Source organism: Melopsittacus undulatus, chromosome 8, assembly GCF_012275295.1.
Source record: "Melopsittacus undulatus isolate bMelUnd1 chromosome 8, bMelUnd1.mat.Z, whole genome shotgun sequence".
Classification (NCBI taxonomy): Eukaryota; Metazoa; Chordata; class Aves; order Psittaciformes; family Psittaculidae; genus Melopsittacus; species Melopsittacus undulatus.
This window is the reverse complement of record NC_047534.1, coordinates 19,336,163-19,353,329: the sequence shown is the minus strand read 5'-3', so window position 1 is coordinate 19,353,329 and position 17,167 is coordinate 19,336,163. Positions and strand designations below refer to the sequence as shown.

The window sequence follows — 17,167 nt, the reverse complement described above, 5'->3', positions numbered from 1 at the left end:
TTCCCTCTAGATTGTTTTGCCAACATAAGATTAATTAATAAAAGATTAAGGCTTTCTATGAACATCAGTTTTCATTCAGTTTTGCTCCATAAACATCTCAAAACTATCAGTGTAGCATATCATAAGGATCAACGTGTGCATCTCTCCTTCCCACTTTTATGCAGTGTAGTAAATCCAGGACAAGAACAGTAACAGAGGAAAAAATGGCACACTACGGGGCACGATTCTCCAAAGTCAGATTACTGTTCAAGTTCACGCTTTGTGTGGGTGCATTATTTCCTCACAGTCATGAATATTAAACCCCTTGAAGTTGATGGAGTTATGGGTTCTAGCTCTTTTGCTGGTTAGGCTTATAGCACAAAATACTAAATACATAGTAATTGTTCACACTCTCAGACAGTGTTTTAAGTCTGAACATAATATGAGTTTGGTCTAGCTTGTATTATAGTTTAGTGATGGATTATTTTTAATTTGGTGAAACTATATTAGCTTATGCCTGTAGGAAAACACTGGGCTGGACAGCAGAACAACAACCTGTATTAGCCTGTTGAATCTGTGTTCTTGGCTCCACAAGCAGTGGATCTGTGAGTTTCAGGAGCATATGAACTTGCATGGCAGCCCCCTGCTTGCTCGCTCTGCCCCTCTACCTGTCAGTGAAGGGGGGGCTGCATGGGAATCTGTTAGTGATCTCCCTTGTTCAAGATGGATGGATCTGCTTAAACTGCTGAAGCAATTCTGTTACCAGTGCTGATATTCTGAAATGTTAATTACAGTAGGTTAAACCCCTTGCAATCCTGAAAGCAAGATTGCAGTGCTGAGGTTTTTACTCTGAGCAAAGGCACTGATAGGATTCTAAAGCTAGGGAACCAAGGATTGTGTGTTCACGTGCAGTGCTGCTTCTTCTAGCTACTTCGGATGTATCTCATACTCTCAGCAACCTGGTGGAGCAGTAGACCTAAGCTTATGTCTTCAGTAATGGCAGTGCTTGGCTTGGGTTTCACTCTGTGAAAGTAAATTGGATGTGGGAGTGACTCTTAGAAAGAGGTCAGGAACTATGACAATTGGGTTGTTTGCTTTTTCCTTTCTGCAAATTTTACATCAGCTGAGCATCAGCTAAGGCACACATTTGGACTTGTGGAAATCTAGGCTTTCACAATAAATCTTTGTGATTATCTTGCTCAGCTACTCTGGACTTACTCAGATCTGACACAGGTGTGTGTGTTCAGCAAGAAGAATACTACAGACTTATGAATGCGAGCTTTTAAAAAGCAGTTCAGTGGAACAGTGCTGACTTAATTCACTTCCTACCTATCTATTACCATGACCTATAAAAGTTGGGCTTAGGAAAGATCCTAAATATTTCTGTTTGTCCTCAGTCTGTATTTTAATGAGAGCTGGACACAATTATTCCAAATTGCTAAAAAGTCACCAATTAACTCTAGGCAGGTTACAACATGAAATTGCAAAAATTCTCAGTGGAAAAGCTTTCTCCTAGTCCAAACCAATATGCTTCCCTTCTTACTAATTTACAATTTTAAGTATCAAAGGCATACTTTTTGAATTATGTATCAGGGCTACAATTTTCAAGGAATCTAAGTGATTTATTTTATTTATTTTATTTATTGGTTTCACATGTGATTTTCAAAAGCAACAACCTTTTGGGGGACAGGTCTCACTGGAAATCGAAGACACTTAAACCTCTGCATCTTCTGACAGCAGGACTTGGGTTCCTAAGACATGGCTCTCAGTGTCTTCTCCGCACCCTCTCTCCCCTCAGCAAATCTTGCAAAGGAAGCCCTACAGGCGTACTTTGGGGTGGAGATGATGTTTGATTTAAAGTTGATGTCTGTCAGTGCTGACAGGCTGGTTGGCTTGTGCTAATCCTTATTCAGAAACAGGGCCAAGCTTGGGCATGATACTCCAAATGGCCTGATGTTTGCTTAGCATCAAGAAAGATGGTTGAATGCAGTCACTTGGGGACTACTGTTCTGTTATTCTTTTTAAATGAGTAATTGCTTCAGAGTGGGGGGGTACAGAGGGTAATGCTATTTGCTGAAAAGAAAATTAGGCATGGGTGTGCCCAAGCAACAGACTTCTCAAACAGCATTGGAGAGTGTCTTGTTGCAGGCTTTTATTTGTTTATGGATAGACCACGCTCAGATGTGAATATGTGACACTCATGAATGTCATGGAAATGTCAACGTTTGTACCTTCGGCTGGCATTTGACCCTTTTGCTCCTAGTGAAACACGTAATGAACTGTTCAGCTGCGTTTCATACCGCAAAGGATTTTAAAAGAAAAAAAAAAAGCTTTGGCCAATGTTAATGTACTAAAAGCTTTTTATATTTGGATGCTGAATGTAGTTGGATCTTCTGGCTTTTGCACTTGTACATGTTTAGGCTCGATTTGCCAGTGAACATAATAATAGATTGTTTAATTAAGAGTCATTTAAACTGAAGACTGATTACACACTGCTTACAAACATTCCACACTGAAATTAACTTAATTTTTCTCCTTAGTAATTTGAATTTGTACATGTCCTTCATTGGCATACTTTTTATCTACTGATGCCTAAATTATATTCATGCTTTAAATATGGGATCAGGAAGAAAACTGAAATCAACCTTAGTCATCTTGTGTTTAACTGAGTAGATTATGAACATGAGTTCCAAATATTTGCAAGGATTACATACGCTATTGGAAGAATTTGCTGGGAACTGTGTGATACTTCTGAAGCCTCTTTCTTCAGTTTGAAGTGTTAACATGCAAAGAATTTCTTTACTTCCAGTCTTGACTATCTGTCAACTTTAAAGCAAAGGACAGAAATAAGACCTTTCATTAAGTCATCTTCTCATGATTGAGCAGGGGTTTAGTTATTTTGTTCGATAATTGCATCATTATTAATATGCATATTTATATGAACGATTATGTTCAGTTAATCAGCATTAAAGTACACTTACTGTATTTGCAGTTAATTTTAAAGAATGATTTTGCAAGACTGCAGTCTGCTTTAGCTAGTGTCTCAGACTGCCACAGAAGGAGATACAATCTGAAATACAAAGCAGTAGGAAAAGAGCATATGCATGTCATATCCTGAATATATATAATGCCATATGAAATGCTGAGAGCAAGTTCCAATTGCACAATTTTCCCATGACTTCCATTGTTTGCATTTTTTCCATCTAGTAACAAACTATTCAGTGTCTGTTCTTATTAAAGTTCATAATTCAATACCTAAAATACTTGCGGACTGAGACACTAGGTTTGGTACTTTCCATTCTTGTTTGATATTTTGTTCATTAGCATTTTGAATAAAAATGGAAATTTCTCAGGTTAATTACACACTATGTATTGTGGCTGCCTTCCCATATACAGGCTTTTGGTGAGGGAACAAACTGTTTGGAATCTGTAAAGCACTAATCACGGTGTATTCCTAGACAACAGAACCAGCTATAATGTTCACTTGTATTAGATAATAACTAGGGCTTTCATCTAGACAGATCAAAAGATACATGATAAAATGTCTGGAGTTGCTCCTTTTGAGACCTAGTGAAAGATGCAATCTTTCTTAGCATTGAATATTTGTTTAATGAAGCCTCTTGTCATACAGATCTCCATGGCAGTGCCCTTCAGTAACTTGAAAATGGTCTGTTTATGGGTTTGGCTTTTTTAAATAAAGATGAGAACCTCATAACTGTGCTCAGTTAAAATGACTGTACTGGCAATAGTTGGTCTGAAAGAAGTAATCTTGTCTTAGGTGCCATAGCTACTAATACTGATTCTGATACTCCTCTTCACCTGAAATTGCCTCCTGTGTTTCTTCAATAGTTTGAGTAAGTCTCCACATGTTATCTGGTATACGGCTTCTGTGGCAGTAAGAGGTGAAGATGAATTTATACCTAATCTGTTGTCTGTACCACATCACAGGCTGGAAGCTTGGGTCTAGCAGAGAGGAAAATGGATTTGGCATCAAGATGGGCTTCTGTTCCCATCTTTGTTACTAACCTGCTATGCACTCAATTCAATCACTGCAGCTCCTATACCTGTCATCTCAACTGAAGTCTGACTTGTCTGTCTGTGCTCTGATCAGAGAAAGGGCTGCCTTGTCCCTTGTCTTTAAAAAATACATAGTATAACAGCTTTCTGTCTTGTGTGGTACTATTGCTATGCAAATGCTAGTAGAATTACAGAGTAGTTAGGGTTGGAAAGGACCTTAAGATCATCTAGTTCCAACCCCCCTGCCACACACTAGACCATGTCACACTAAACCATGTCACTCAAGGCTCTGTCCATCCTGACCTTTTGAACACTAACAGGAATGGAGCATTTACCACTTCTTTGGACAACCTGTGCAAGTGCTTCACCACCCTCATAGTAAAGAACTTCTTCCTGAAATGTAACCTGAATGTCCCCTGCTTAAGTTTGAACCCATTATGCCTTGTCCTGTAATAAGAATGACAGCATTTAGCTCTAGCTAAAAACATGCAGGTCAATCCCTGGGTTAACTGGGTACATCTTCAGGGTTTTTAACTTGTATCCTTTTACAAGCAGGTTCTGATATCCTGGGCAAGACAGCGGAGCTTGTGCCCTTTTGCATAAGCTGGTTGTGTGGCTACCCAGCTCTGAACTTCTGATTGAAAATGTCCAATCTTCAGTTTTATAAATGAAAGAAATGCCAGAATACTGGTGTGAAAGCAACTCACATGGAAGGACTGTGACTTACCAGTTAGAAGCCTTGAGCTGAAAGTGTGTGGCAGATGACTTCTGAACAGGCAGGTATCTCTTGCTCTTCTTATTTGCAAAGACGAAGCCAAATTGTTAATGACTGGAGGAAAAGAAAAAAAGCTTGGAAATTATGTGGGGAAAACATTGGAGGGAGGGACAATGAAAGAGAAGTTAATAATGAAATATATGTGCTATAAAGGTAAACTATTCCTTTAGGCATACTAAAGTCATGGGAATTGTTGATTATGGAGGTGCTTATAAAGATGAAATGCAGAAAGTATAAGTACAGGTCCAGTTAATACTGTCAAAACATGTTAATTGTGTTTATTAACTAGATTAAGTGATCTACATGTAAATCACTTCAGTGACACATGATGAGAGACTTTAAACAACTGAAATTTACATCTGTCTCAGGTGGCTTGTTTTTTGCACAAATCAATTTACAGAACATACTTAGAAATGCCATTGCACATGCTTTGCAAGCTAGCTTGTGTTCCAGGAATCTGTTGCACATAAACGTTAAATAATATAAAATATGTATCATGTAGGAAAACATTAATTCCTCCATACCCACCAAATACAAAAATGAAGGTGAAAACGCTACGTGAGAATGACATTTCATCCTCAAATTCTCAACAAGCTAGCCTATTGCAAATTCTGCAGTCAGTTGCCTTTACAGCTGAGTTAACACAGCCTCAGGGAAATGTTGATCCTTTGTTTTGTTTGGTTTTGTTTGTTGGGGGCTGTTTTTTCCTCCCATGTTCACCTGGCTAGTCTTGATAAGCTGTGAGGATACTACTATGGCATGGACTCTCCCTCCCAGGCTGCTGTGTGTTAGATGTGCTTCAAGCTGTTTCACTAGGACCAAGATGCAAAGTTGTTATCACAGACTCAGAGTTTTCTCACTTATTACAATGCAAGAGTTGGTTCATGCTGCCTGCTACTTTCCTATTGTTCCAGCTTCTTGCTTGTTTCTGTCCTTTCTTGTTTGTTCCCTTCAGCTACCTCCTCTTGCATTTGTGTTTCTCGGGCTTGGTTCCATTCTCCTCTGACACAGTTTCATGCTTACTATGCTCTTGTCCCTGTCCATGCCTGCTTCATTTAGGCACCTCAGGCAGGAAAGTTTTCCTTCCCTATCAGAAAAGAAAGCAGCAAGGCCTATGCTTGTTACTACCCTGACTAGTTTACAACCCCCTCTAAGCCAGAATGCTGTTTTCTTACCTAGCTGATAAGGAGGGAGCAGGAGATACTGTTTTTAAAACCCACATCCTGAAGTCAGTAAACATGTAAAAATTAATCCAAAATAATCACAAGATTGGGTTAATCTATTTCACACTGCAGTCACCTGCTGGAGATCGTTAGTTACCTCTGTCATATACAATATACTGGCTTCAAATTGGCCTCCTCCTGTATTAGCCTAGAAAAGACCTTTCTAACCAGCTCACTTCTGTGAACAGTGCACAGCTGTATGTACTGTTCTGTGTGTTACAGATACAGGACACCTGGAGCTGTGTGCTCTGTATCTTCTTTTGAAGGATGGCAAAATTTGAGTGCCTGACCCTCTACTACCTGGTCAGGGTAATATTTTTTGAGATGGAGCAAAGGAAGTAGGAGAGACAGAAAATGTGCAGGGACAGGATTATAAAAACTGACAATCCTGGTTTGAAGCTTTTAACCTACTGGTGAATCATGAGTCATCCGGTCACCCTGAACAGGAAACTTGTCCAGAATTATGGAAGATTTTACTGCAAGAAAGTGAAGAACAGCTGTGAAAAAAAGATAAACATAAAAACACTAGAAAATTGCAGTTGAAAGCAAATCATCTGCTTCTATGCTAGTGGTACAAAGAACAAGCAGCAATGTTTTCAAAAGGTGATCCATGTCTCTCAATTCCAAAGTCATTTTTTGTCGCTTCTTCAGGTATGTCTATCAAGTGAAGATTCAGATTATTAGGCTACACTGATAATTAAATGCATAAAATAATAGCCTGATTACATGTAAAAAAAATAGTCTGTAAGAGATTAAAACAAGGGGATTACACTAAATTGAAATGGATTAAATATTTTTCCTAAAGGCTTTTAACACAGTTTCCAAAGACCTGCTTATGAGCACAATTTGACTGATGAAAAGTATTCCTTTCAGAGATAATAGACTAAATAATCACTTAATTAAGCCATGTGAAGTGCAATGCTAGTAAGCCAATGATAGTGTTTTTCAGATATATAAGAGCTCTTTCTGTGAGTCACAGATTATTTTTTCGTTTGTGGTCGTTTGGGTTTTTTTCCCAGTAAACCCTATAAAATCCTGAGAATGACTTCATAGGATTGTGTTCTGAGGTCACTCTGCAGTGGTTTCACTGAGCTATTAAACAGCAAAAATTATTTGAAAAACTTCAGAAAAGGGAAGCATTGAGGCACAGAAGAGTTAAATTATTTAATGTTTTCATTATAACAGTACCTAGAAGGCTTAGAGTAGATTGGGTCTCCTTCTGCCAGACGGTGTACAATCACACAGTAAATAGTTCAGCAAAACTTGCACTCCGAGAGAAATAAGATACCACTCATTACTCAAGTTATTCTTCAAACAAGGTATAGAAACTGTATCTCCCTACCTCAATGCTCCACAGTAATGTTCCCCAACTCCCCCCAGATATTATCTGAGGAGCTGTGCTCCCCCCTTGCATGAGAAGTACTTGCCTCCAATTGGGAGAAGGGGAAAATTCAGAAGGTAACTGGAAATCATTTAAAAAAAAAAAGTAAAAAAGAAAGTGGGGAGCAGGCAAGGGCATTGAGCAACAGTGGCATAAAACAGCTGGTGAGAGTGTGTCCTTAATCCTTATGACACATTATTACATAAAGAACTACAAACAGTGCTGAGATTGCCATGTACTATGCAAATAATGAGTTTCTGCCAAGTCTAGAAAGAAACATTTTTTTCTTCAGGTTTCTTATCAAGTAGAATCCTAATCCTGAATCTGTGGAGTCCCACCATTTTGCATGAAACTGTTAATGAAATCCAGATCAGATGCTGATGAGCAGGGGAGGAGCAGGTTGACAGGAAAGAGGAAAAATGTTATTGGAAGAAAATCTATTTTTTCACGGAACATCAGTGGGTTCCTGGCACACTTTCAGAACTGAAGGAAGGAGATTTTAATAAGACTTTCCAAATAAACTGATACATAGACAGTGTGTAAAGCCTGCAGGAGTTATATATTGAGGCTATATTCTAATGCCCTGGTAGAGTTAGTACTGTACACTCTTAAGAAATCAGTGGCTTACTCAGTAGTGTTATTCAGCATGTTAAAGGGTGCAACAATCCACTGTGCGTGGAGGTTTTGCTCTGATGCATTTACACAAGTAATGTATTCAATTATGCAAAAAGTGTTTTTTAAAATACTATTTGACAATTCTGCTTGAAGATATTTGGCTAATTTGCATACAGAGCCCAGTTTTGCTTGGAAATTATTAAATTGTCCCTTTTTGTTAAGCCTCCGAGTTAATTCAGCAGTGTGAGTTTGTATAAAAGAAGTAACATCTGTGTAGGCTCCCTGCACTTTGCAATGCTCATTCCTTTAAACTTTGTATGCCAGCTCAGGAGCAGTAATATCAAGTGACTTCAAAGGACAACTGCTTCCAACAATCCCCAGTAGCTTATATTTCAACTCAGTAACTAGCATAGCTCACCAGACCTGTTATTTTATTTCAAGGCCTGTGCTGCTCTTTTCATGTATTGAGCTGCAGTCCCAGCTCAGTGCAAATGAAAGGAGGATTAAAAAAGTAGTGCAGAATTTGGGACAGGGAGAGGTCTGTGTCTATGTCTCTCCCAATGTAGGCACACAGACTGCTTTTAAAGCAAACTTGGAAGATGTTTCCTGCAAGCAGTCAATAATAAAGCTTGATGATGTGTTTTCCTTCATTTGCACCCACTTACTTGCTTCCACCCTTCGACTCTATCTTGTCTGAAACCAAGACTGAGTTCTTTGGAAAAGGATGTGTCCCTGTAAATTGACCAAGCTCTGATTTGGCTGGCTACGTGCTGCTTTAGAATAAATGGTAATAATTAATAGGTCATTCATTTTGCATGTCAGTGGTGTTCGTTATGGTAAATGTATCTGCCTCCCCTCTTCCCTCCCCATTTTAAAGCATCAAATGATAGCCATACAAAGTGCTTATTCAAACTGGCAGATCTCTTACATGTGTTAAGGACTAGAAATATATCAAACTTGACAGTCTTCATTCTGGTGAAATTGCTTGATAGTGGGTGTCTGAAAAAAGGTCAAAGCTAAAAGCTGGACCGCTTGACTCATTTTGGGTTTCATGTAGGTGAATGTAATTGATGTCAATGAACCTTCAGCTCCAGGCCTGGTTTTCCATCAGAAACTTTCTCTTTAGACTGTGAGTGGGGGATATGTACGGGCTGAACAAAGCTTTTGCAAACATGCAAGTCAGCATAAGATGGTGCCCATTGCTGAAAGAATAAGTTCCACCTTTCCAAGTGCCTTCAATTTGTCACTTTTGGCACTGTACCTTGCCATTGGCAGAAGCATTTATGTGACTATGTTGAGCTATATCAGCGACTTGCCTGAATTAAAGCTCATCAATTTTTTCTGATCTGGTTCACTGTCTGGTCTCACAAACTCTTTATAGGCACAAAAGAAAGTGTCATATAGGGTCAGAAAAATTGTGGCCAAGGGCGGCAAACAGGTAGGATTTGTGCAATATTGCTTGATAATACTTGTTTAAAAGGGTGCCTAAAACTAAGGCCTGATTCTACTCTGCTTATTTTTCCCAGACAAAACTCCTTTGATTTCTGTAGATATTGTGTCTGAGAAAGGCCTGGTGGCTTCAGTCATTGACGATTCTTTTCAGAAGCAGGTAGGGTGTTGAATAAATGGGGCACAGATTTATCTTAAATAGTTCAAAATGCTGGTAGTTTCTTAATCCATGGCAATCTGTATCTGCTTGTCTGGTCTTAGAATGAAAGATTAGACTGGACTTAACTTTGGAAGATAGAATGGTACAAAATAAAGAAAGCAGGTGTAGGTTGGAGCTTTGACCTCTCTCAGTGGTGCCAGAAGGTAGACTTCTGTCGTGCTCTCTCCTCCATTCTCTCAGAAGCAGAAAGGAGATAAAAATCCTGCCCTTCTACCTGTGATTCTGAACGGACTTTCCTAACCCTTGGCTATGTGCCTGGCAAAACCCCGGAGACAATTCTCCATCAAAGCCAAGCATCCTGTGGCTTGTCTATTATCTAAGCGAGGATATGCAAGTCCAGAAGCGGATGGGAAGGGAGAAGTACCTGGCCCAATGCAAACAGTGATTTCCTCTTGTATACTAAAGTTTTAATAACGGTTTGAGAGAGAGGGATTTGTGAAGATGTTTGACTTCAGTTGGCATGCAGGAACAAAACCTGAGCCCCTTGCAAACTGCATTTGTAACTGTTTAAATATCAAATAAATATACCAAATTTCACCTGCACACTATAGAAAAACATCTAAATATGTCCTTGTGGGAAGTCACTGCAGCTCCCACCAAAACCTTGAAACTGTAGTACCACCTGCAGTGTTCTTACTCCTGGCCTCAAGGGACAGGGACCAGCAGCTCAGCAGGGTCATGATCTACTGCATCAGATCTGGGGTTCTGAGACTCCAAGGGCAGGTATTGCACAGTGCACTACAAGCAGAAATGGCTTTGTTCTTGTTCTAAGGCTTTGCCTAGCTGAGAATGAGTAGGTAGACTTCCCTTTGCAACTTTGAATCTTCTGGCTTCCTTCACCTCATGCTTCACGAGATACCTGATGCCTCTAACAGTAGTATAATGATGTATGGCCTGTTGCAGCTAATTTCTATAATGTGCTTACTTTTTATTTGCTTGGTGTGGCTAATGGGAGAGCTTACGTAAAGCAATTTCGGGTTTATTGCTTGCATCAATCACTGGAGAAGCTATCAACAGATACTTGCATCACCCACTCATTACATCTGCACTGGCTAATAGAATTCAGGGCATCAACATGACTCCCCCCAACCTTTCAACTTATTCTTCAGCTCTACTTCTACCTAAGTATGTTTAATTGCATAGTGCGGTGAAATTGCTCACTCTGGATATGTGCCAGCATTTCTAAATGGCACTACTCTACCCCTGCAGCAACTAGGTCTGAAGAACATCTGTTAGTTGTACCTGAGGGAGCCCCTCATACCAGAAAGCGAGGGGACAGTGCTGTCAGGAAGCAGACTGGAGAGATCTGACTTGGTGTATCCCTCTACTCACTTTGCAAAAGGGTGAATGACACCACAAGGTAACACAACAATCCCAGACCTGATATATGTTATTTTTTAATCACACTCAATTGGGAACACTTCTTTAGTATTGTTTTTATTAGCTCTAAAAATAGGTTCTTAAATATTTTCCAAGGTCAACTAAAATATGAAAAACTATATAATCAGTGTTCAAAATAAACCACAGTTTGTTATAACTGAGACCCATTTGGTGGAATAACATTTAGCAAGAATGATAGCCTATAGGGAATTGTTCAGCCTCAGCAAATCCACAGACAGTATTTCCCCAATTGCTTTCAAACTGACCAGTTGAAGACCAGTCTAGTCTTCTGTTGTCCAACAGAATTCCCACCAGCAAGAACACTGCAAAAGTGTGGAACCCGGCCTTTGGGTGAGGAAGCTTCAAAGGTTTTATCAAAAATAAACAACTGGTCTATTGGTGTACCCCTTTTTTTTCTTTAGCATTAAATGAAAACTTTCATAAATAGCCTTATATAAATAATCTCAGAAGTTTCAAAAAGTTCATGCTGTCAGTCAGCCCTGACTCAACATTCTCTGGTCTCTCACTGCTTAAAATGTTTTTGCAATTATTCTGGAGTACAAGAATCCTTTATGTCTCTTATTGTAAGAGCAGGACATACGTTTTTGGTAAGAGTTAAACTGAAGAGGAAGATTTGGCAGCTAAGTGAAATGCATGTTACAGTTGATGCTGGGTTGTTTTTTTTTTTACTGGAATAACTGAAAAGATTAAGCTGTAGTGCAGGTAGAGCTTGAGTCACACCTTTATCGTTGTATCTCTTGGCCTGATGTGAACTGTATTATTGAAAACAGTAGCTCAAGCTGATTCTATACTTTGTTTATCTACAACCAAGCTTAGCCAAGTATCAGCTAGCCCAGTGAAAAAACATAGTTGAAGGCTGTGTACAGAGGTGCTGCAAAGTGCTTTCAATGACTGTCAAAAGAACATTGGTACTAACAGATTTCTTAGTCTGCCTTTCAAAAAAGCACTCTTATCTATGCATAAGAAAAAGCACTATGCAGAACAAATACAACATACAAGTCTGTATTTTGTTTGTTCTTTTTTTAAAAAAAATTATTTATCACCACTTTTTTTTCCCAAAAGCAACTGCAGTACCTTCCAAAAGCTTGTGCCCTGGGAGATCCCAGTGTCAGTAGTTTTGAAACTGCTTTTTCTCCACAGTGTTTACATCAGCAGCAACGTAAGCCTCAATGACTTTTTGTCGGTAAAGGAGTCGGGTGTGTTTGTCCATGACAGCCGGTGTAATCCACCAACTGATTCTGCAATGCTGAGAAACTGTTAAGGAGAAAGGATTTACCCTGCGGAGTGTTCATCCTGGCGTTTTACCTACACAGAGTTTACCTGGAGTAGCCTAAGCTACAGTGGGGGAGATGGGGTGGGGGGGAACCGCAGGATTAGAAAGCCCAGGGTAAAGCCTTCGGAGGTAAAGGAGGCGGCAAGACTTAATGAGGGAGCAATTCCCAGCCGTGAATGAAACACAAACACGCTGTGGGTTTCTCTTCCTTAGATGAAAGTACTGGAGAGCCAGCCTAAGCGCTGCCCGCGGATGACTAGTTAGAACAAGTTTAAACTCAAGAACTACAATTGAGACGTTTCCTCATGTGAGTGCCTCCTGCACCGGGCGTTATCTCGCCCCCCCCCGCCCCGTCTGTCCGCGTCTCACACCACCCCCTGCCCCGCCGGGCGAGCGGGCGCTAGACAAGGGATTCGCAGACGGGAAGCGAGTCGGAGTCCTGGCTGTGCATGGAGCTCAGCCCCGTATCCGAGTCCTCGCCGTTGTCGGCGCGGTCCTTGCGCAGCGCCCGCGCCTGCTCAACCCATCCGGCTGCAGTGCCGCTGCCCCCCGCCGCTGGCCGACCCCCGCCGGCCGCCCCGCGCGGCTCCGCCGGCGCCTCCGCAACGTCGAGGGTGCCCAACGTCTCCAGCAAACGCTGCAGCTCCCGCTCCTTGTCCTCCCATGCGCGCTGTGTGTAATCCAGGTCGGTTTTGACGGCCTCCAGGTCCGTGCTCAGCTTGAGGCCGATGTAGAGGCTGGTGCTCAGCTGGGTCTTCACCCGCTCGTGCTCGAGGTGCAGCTCGCCCTCGCCGCCGCCGCTCAACTCCGTGGTGTCGCAGTCCGTGTCATCCAAGCCGGGCCCCGCCGCCAGCTCCAGCTCCTCCCGCCGCCGCTTCATCCAGCGCTCGTTGAGCTCCTCCTGGATCTCGGCGGCCAGGTGCTCCAGCAGCTCCTCCTGCTGCGCCCGCTGCTCCTGCAGTTGCAGCACCTCCTCGCACTTCCTGGCGTAGTCCTCCTCGGGGCGGCCGGCAGCGGGCTGTGCCGCCCCGCCCGGCTCCGGCTCCCCGCCGCCGGCCCCAACCAGGTAGGTGTCCTGCACGTAGTTGACGCCGTGCCGCTTCATGCGGTCCAGGTGGATCTTGGCCTCATACCTGTCGATCTCACGGTCCAGCTCGCGGAGGCGCTGGATCTGCTGCCGGATGGTGTGGTCCTGCGACAGCACCAGGTGCACCAGCGTCTCCATCCTCTCTGCCGACGAGGCCTCCCGGGCCAGCGGCTGCTGCCGCTTTTTGTTAATCTTGGCCAGCTTGCGGAAAGCTTTCCTCACCACTCGCCGCTGCCGCTCCTGCGTGAGCGCCAGGCTGGCGCGGGCCGCCCCCAGGCCGTGGCCGGGGCGCTCCTTGCTGAGCACCACTCGCGCCTCGGCACTGCGCGGTCCCGCGTTGGGCAGCGAGGCCTCGCTGCGCACCAACACGAAGCGCACGTTCTCTTGCTCGTCCCCCCACGCCACCCAGAGCCGCAGGATCTTCGTCTTGTTGGGCAGGATCCTCTCGAAGCCGCGCCACTTCTCCACGATACAGTAGGAGTGCGGCGGCCCCGACAGCATCCCGCCGCCGGGCTCGGGCAGCGCCGGCCGCTGCCGCCGGTGGTGGCTGTCCTCCAGAAGCACCCGTACCACGTCCGAGCAGGTGGTCCGCCGGGAGAGCCCGGAGATCAGCTTCTCCTCCTGGCAGATCCACACCGAGATCTTCCGCTCCTCGGGCTCCATCGGGGACGCCGGGCGGCCGGGCGGCCGGGGCCACCGGCTCAGGGTTGGCCGGGCAGCCGCTCCATGGGGAGCGCTCACCGGAGGCGCGGAACGGCCCGCCCGCCCGGCTTCAGCATGGCCGGGATGTCTCCCCGCCCGCGGCACCCCGCCCGTGCGCTCCGCCGGCCGCTCCACCCCTTCCTGCCCGGTGGGGGACCGGCCCGGCCCGGTGCGGAGCCCGGCGCGGAGCGAGGCTCCAGACCCCGCTCTGCCGTGTCCCGCTGCCGCCGGGTTTTCCTCTCCTACCACGTGGGCTCCCGCCCCGGCGGCGGTCCCGGACCTCGGGCAGCGCCGCCCCGGCAGTGCGCGCTGGAATCCTCCTGCGCGGAAACTTCAAGGCGGGTTCGCCGTCGTCTGTGTTTCTTCTCTGCCCTGCCTCTGCCGCGAAGGAGCGGCGTCGAGGGACCTTCCAAACCGCCGAGGGACAGGAACGAATCCTGGAGCTTCAAAGTGAAAGCCAGAGCTAGTGAGGAATTTCCAGTTTTAGTAAATCACCCGCCTGTAATTAGGAAATTCATGTTTGTAAAGCGCTTCCCAGATGAAATATGCAAAGGAAGGGAATGTCTATGTGTTATTAAAATACTAGCTGAGCCAGATTTTAATGGGAGCTTGCTGCGTACTTTGATGGGAACAGGATCGCTTTCCGAGTGTGGATTAAAATTAGGAGATATAAAAGTGGTAATAAAGCACAGAGTTGTGGCACAGATTTTCATGGTGCGATTGTACAACATGGTTCACATGCTTTTCTACATGGCTAAAAAGTAATAATGGGTAAAGGGGATAAACTCTAAAACCTGACAGCTAATCTATCCCTTGGGGAGAATGGGGGTGGGTTGGAGCCAATAAAACTGGTGTGCTAGATGGAGAGGATTTTTGTGTGAATAAGGATTGTGTTCTGGTCAATGGGCCAGAACAGAGTTGTAGCCCAACTATAATATTGCTGTTGGAAACGGTGAAGTCAGGGCACACAAAATAGTAAGCGAACAATTGCACAGTCTAGTGTTCTCCCCTAAAGTGCAGAGGCTCAGTGTGGGCAGCCGCTGTGCCAGTTCTTCCACGTTTCTTGTGCTCTGACTGTGTAAGGCAGCTAATTACGACAGTGGTTTTTGCCATTCAGCCACCTGTCCTATGAGGAAGTGGGCTGGGGACCACTGAATGCTGCATTGCTGGAGGTGAAGATCATGTGGATCATGTGCCTGTTGCTGTGTCCCTTTCCTGTGCTGTTGCAGGTTAAACGGTTTCAAACAAAGGTAGCCACTGCATGTTGCAATACAGGCATGCAGGAGTGGGGTGGTGGTGACAGGCTGAACTTTGCTTCTTGACCGCAGCCGCCTTACGTTAGAGCTGTGTAGTCCTGTCTGTCCAGTGGTCAGGTCTGTCACTGCCACTTCCAGGGCAAGTCATGTTGCTCTCGTGATGTGTGCTAGATCATTATGCTTTCTTTGCATTGAGGGAAGTGTTTGCTGATGGAAACAGCTATTCCTGAGGTGTGCAGGCTTTTTGTTCAGTGAGTCAATTATGCCTAAAAAGCATTGTTCCCTCCAGGGCAGAGGAAGATGGGCTCAGCAATGGCAGTCCTGTAAGAGAACAAAATGGCTTTATCAAAGGGGGTCGAGGGGGTCGTAAGGACTCTGGATAAACCCAACAGCTCATTCTGCCCAGAATGATAGGGTGGTGAACAGGAATGGGACATGGAATGGGACCATGTGATTCAGCTTTGCCTCTGAAAGGCTCAAGATTTAAAAAAACTCCAGGAGAGTAGGAAAAGACTTATTGCTCTCATCAGACTGGCAGAAACTTCGAAAGAAAGACCGTTGCTTGTCTTCTGCAGAATCAGGTGCAGCTGAAGGGTTACTGAGGCACTGAGAAATTGTCAGTCTCCTTTCCTGGTGGTTCCTTGCGTTTCCCACTTAGTTTTGGTCTCATTTTACATGTATTTCCTATGGGAATGTCTGTACCTACTTTGTTCTGGCAAAGAACAATAAAGGAATAGCAGGGTGTGATGTGAAGACACATCTTATATTCCCCACAGGTCAAGCTGCTCCAACTTGTCTGACTGCCTGTATCTATCCAGCATCCAAGCCTGGTTTTGTGCAATGAAATTGGAAGGTGATCATGCCATCTTTCCTTGACCACATCTCTGCATGGAAAACTGGCGCTACCTCCCCAGTGGAGCCCCCAAGGCAGGATTGTCAGAGACAGAATGGAGATGTTGGCGGTTTGGTTGGAGGCAGTAAGAGTAAGATTAAGGAGACAAACCCTTGACTTTGATAGAATAAGCCTATCAGATGAGTATGTATATAATCTGTGGTTAAAAAGCTGGCATTAGAAATTAGTATTGTTAGAGCTCAGGTTTAACCTTCAGGATTTTTTTTCAGGCTGTCTGCATAACTCAGGAAACTGCTACCAAAGCTTCAAAAATTTGAGAGCTTAAGCACATTAGCACCTATTAGCAAAGTTTGGGCCTTGCCATGCTGAATCTCTAAAGGTAACTGAGTGAAGACAACCATTTGCCTTTTCTCCAAGGATCTTAAAGCATCCTACAGAGGAAGGTAGTGATGTTGCCTTATTTTTACAGATAAGAATACCATGGCATAAAGGAGTCAAGTGCTTCACCTAAAGTTACATAGTAAGGCAGTAGCAGTGTCATGAAGGAAATCAGATTTCTTCACTGGTGCCATTAGTCACTGAACTTGACTGCCTGGTGATCTGCCTCCTTCTTCTCCTTTTCTCCTTTTAATTATTCCATGAGAAAGGTAGATGAGGAAGTATGCATTAATTCAACAACTACAGACAGTGATAAAATGAAAGTGCAAACTCAGCAGGCAATATATTCTATATCTCTGGTGAGGGAATAGGAGGCAGTGGTATACAGGCTGCTTCTGACATCATCTTCCTCGTGAAGTCAAATCTTGTCCTTCAGTTGACTGTGCCTGCAAACCTGCAGGCTTCAACAGTGATGTGCAGAGAGGCTGTCACTGAAGTATCAAATTGGAGGAAAGGACAGCTTTTCCTCTCTTCACTCTGTTCCCCACAGAGCAGCAG

The 17,167-nt window shown here is 43.9% G+C and overlaps 1 protein-coding gene across 1 annotated transcript; it reads right to left on the bottom strand.

Moving 5' to 3' along the window:
• Positions 1 to 11,070: 11,070 nt before the first annotated feature.
• On the bottom strand, positions 11,071 to 14,591 carry RASSF10 (Ras association domain family member 10). The gene has a single exon (XM_005140556.3). The coding sequence runs from the start codon at positions 14,081 to 14,083 to the stop codon at positions 12,734 to 12,736; it is 1,350 nt and encodes a 449-aa protein (XP_005140613.2). The 5' UTR covers positions 14,084 to 14,591; the 3' UTR covers positions 11,071 to 12,733.
• Positions 14,592 to 17,167: the final 2,576 nt, after the last annotated feature.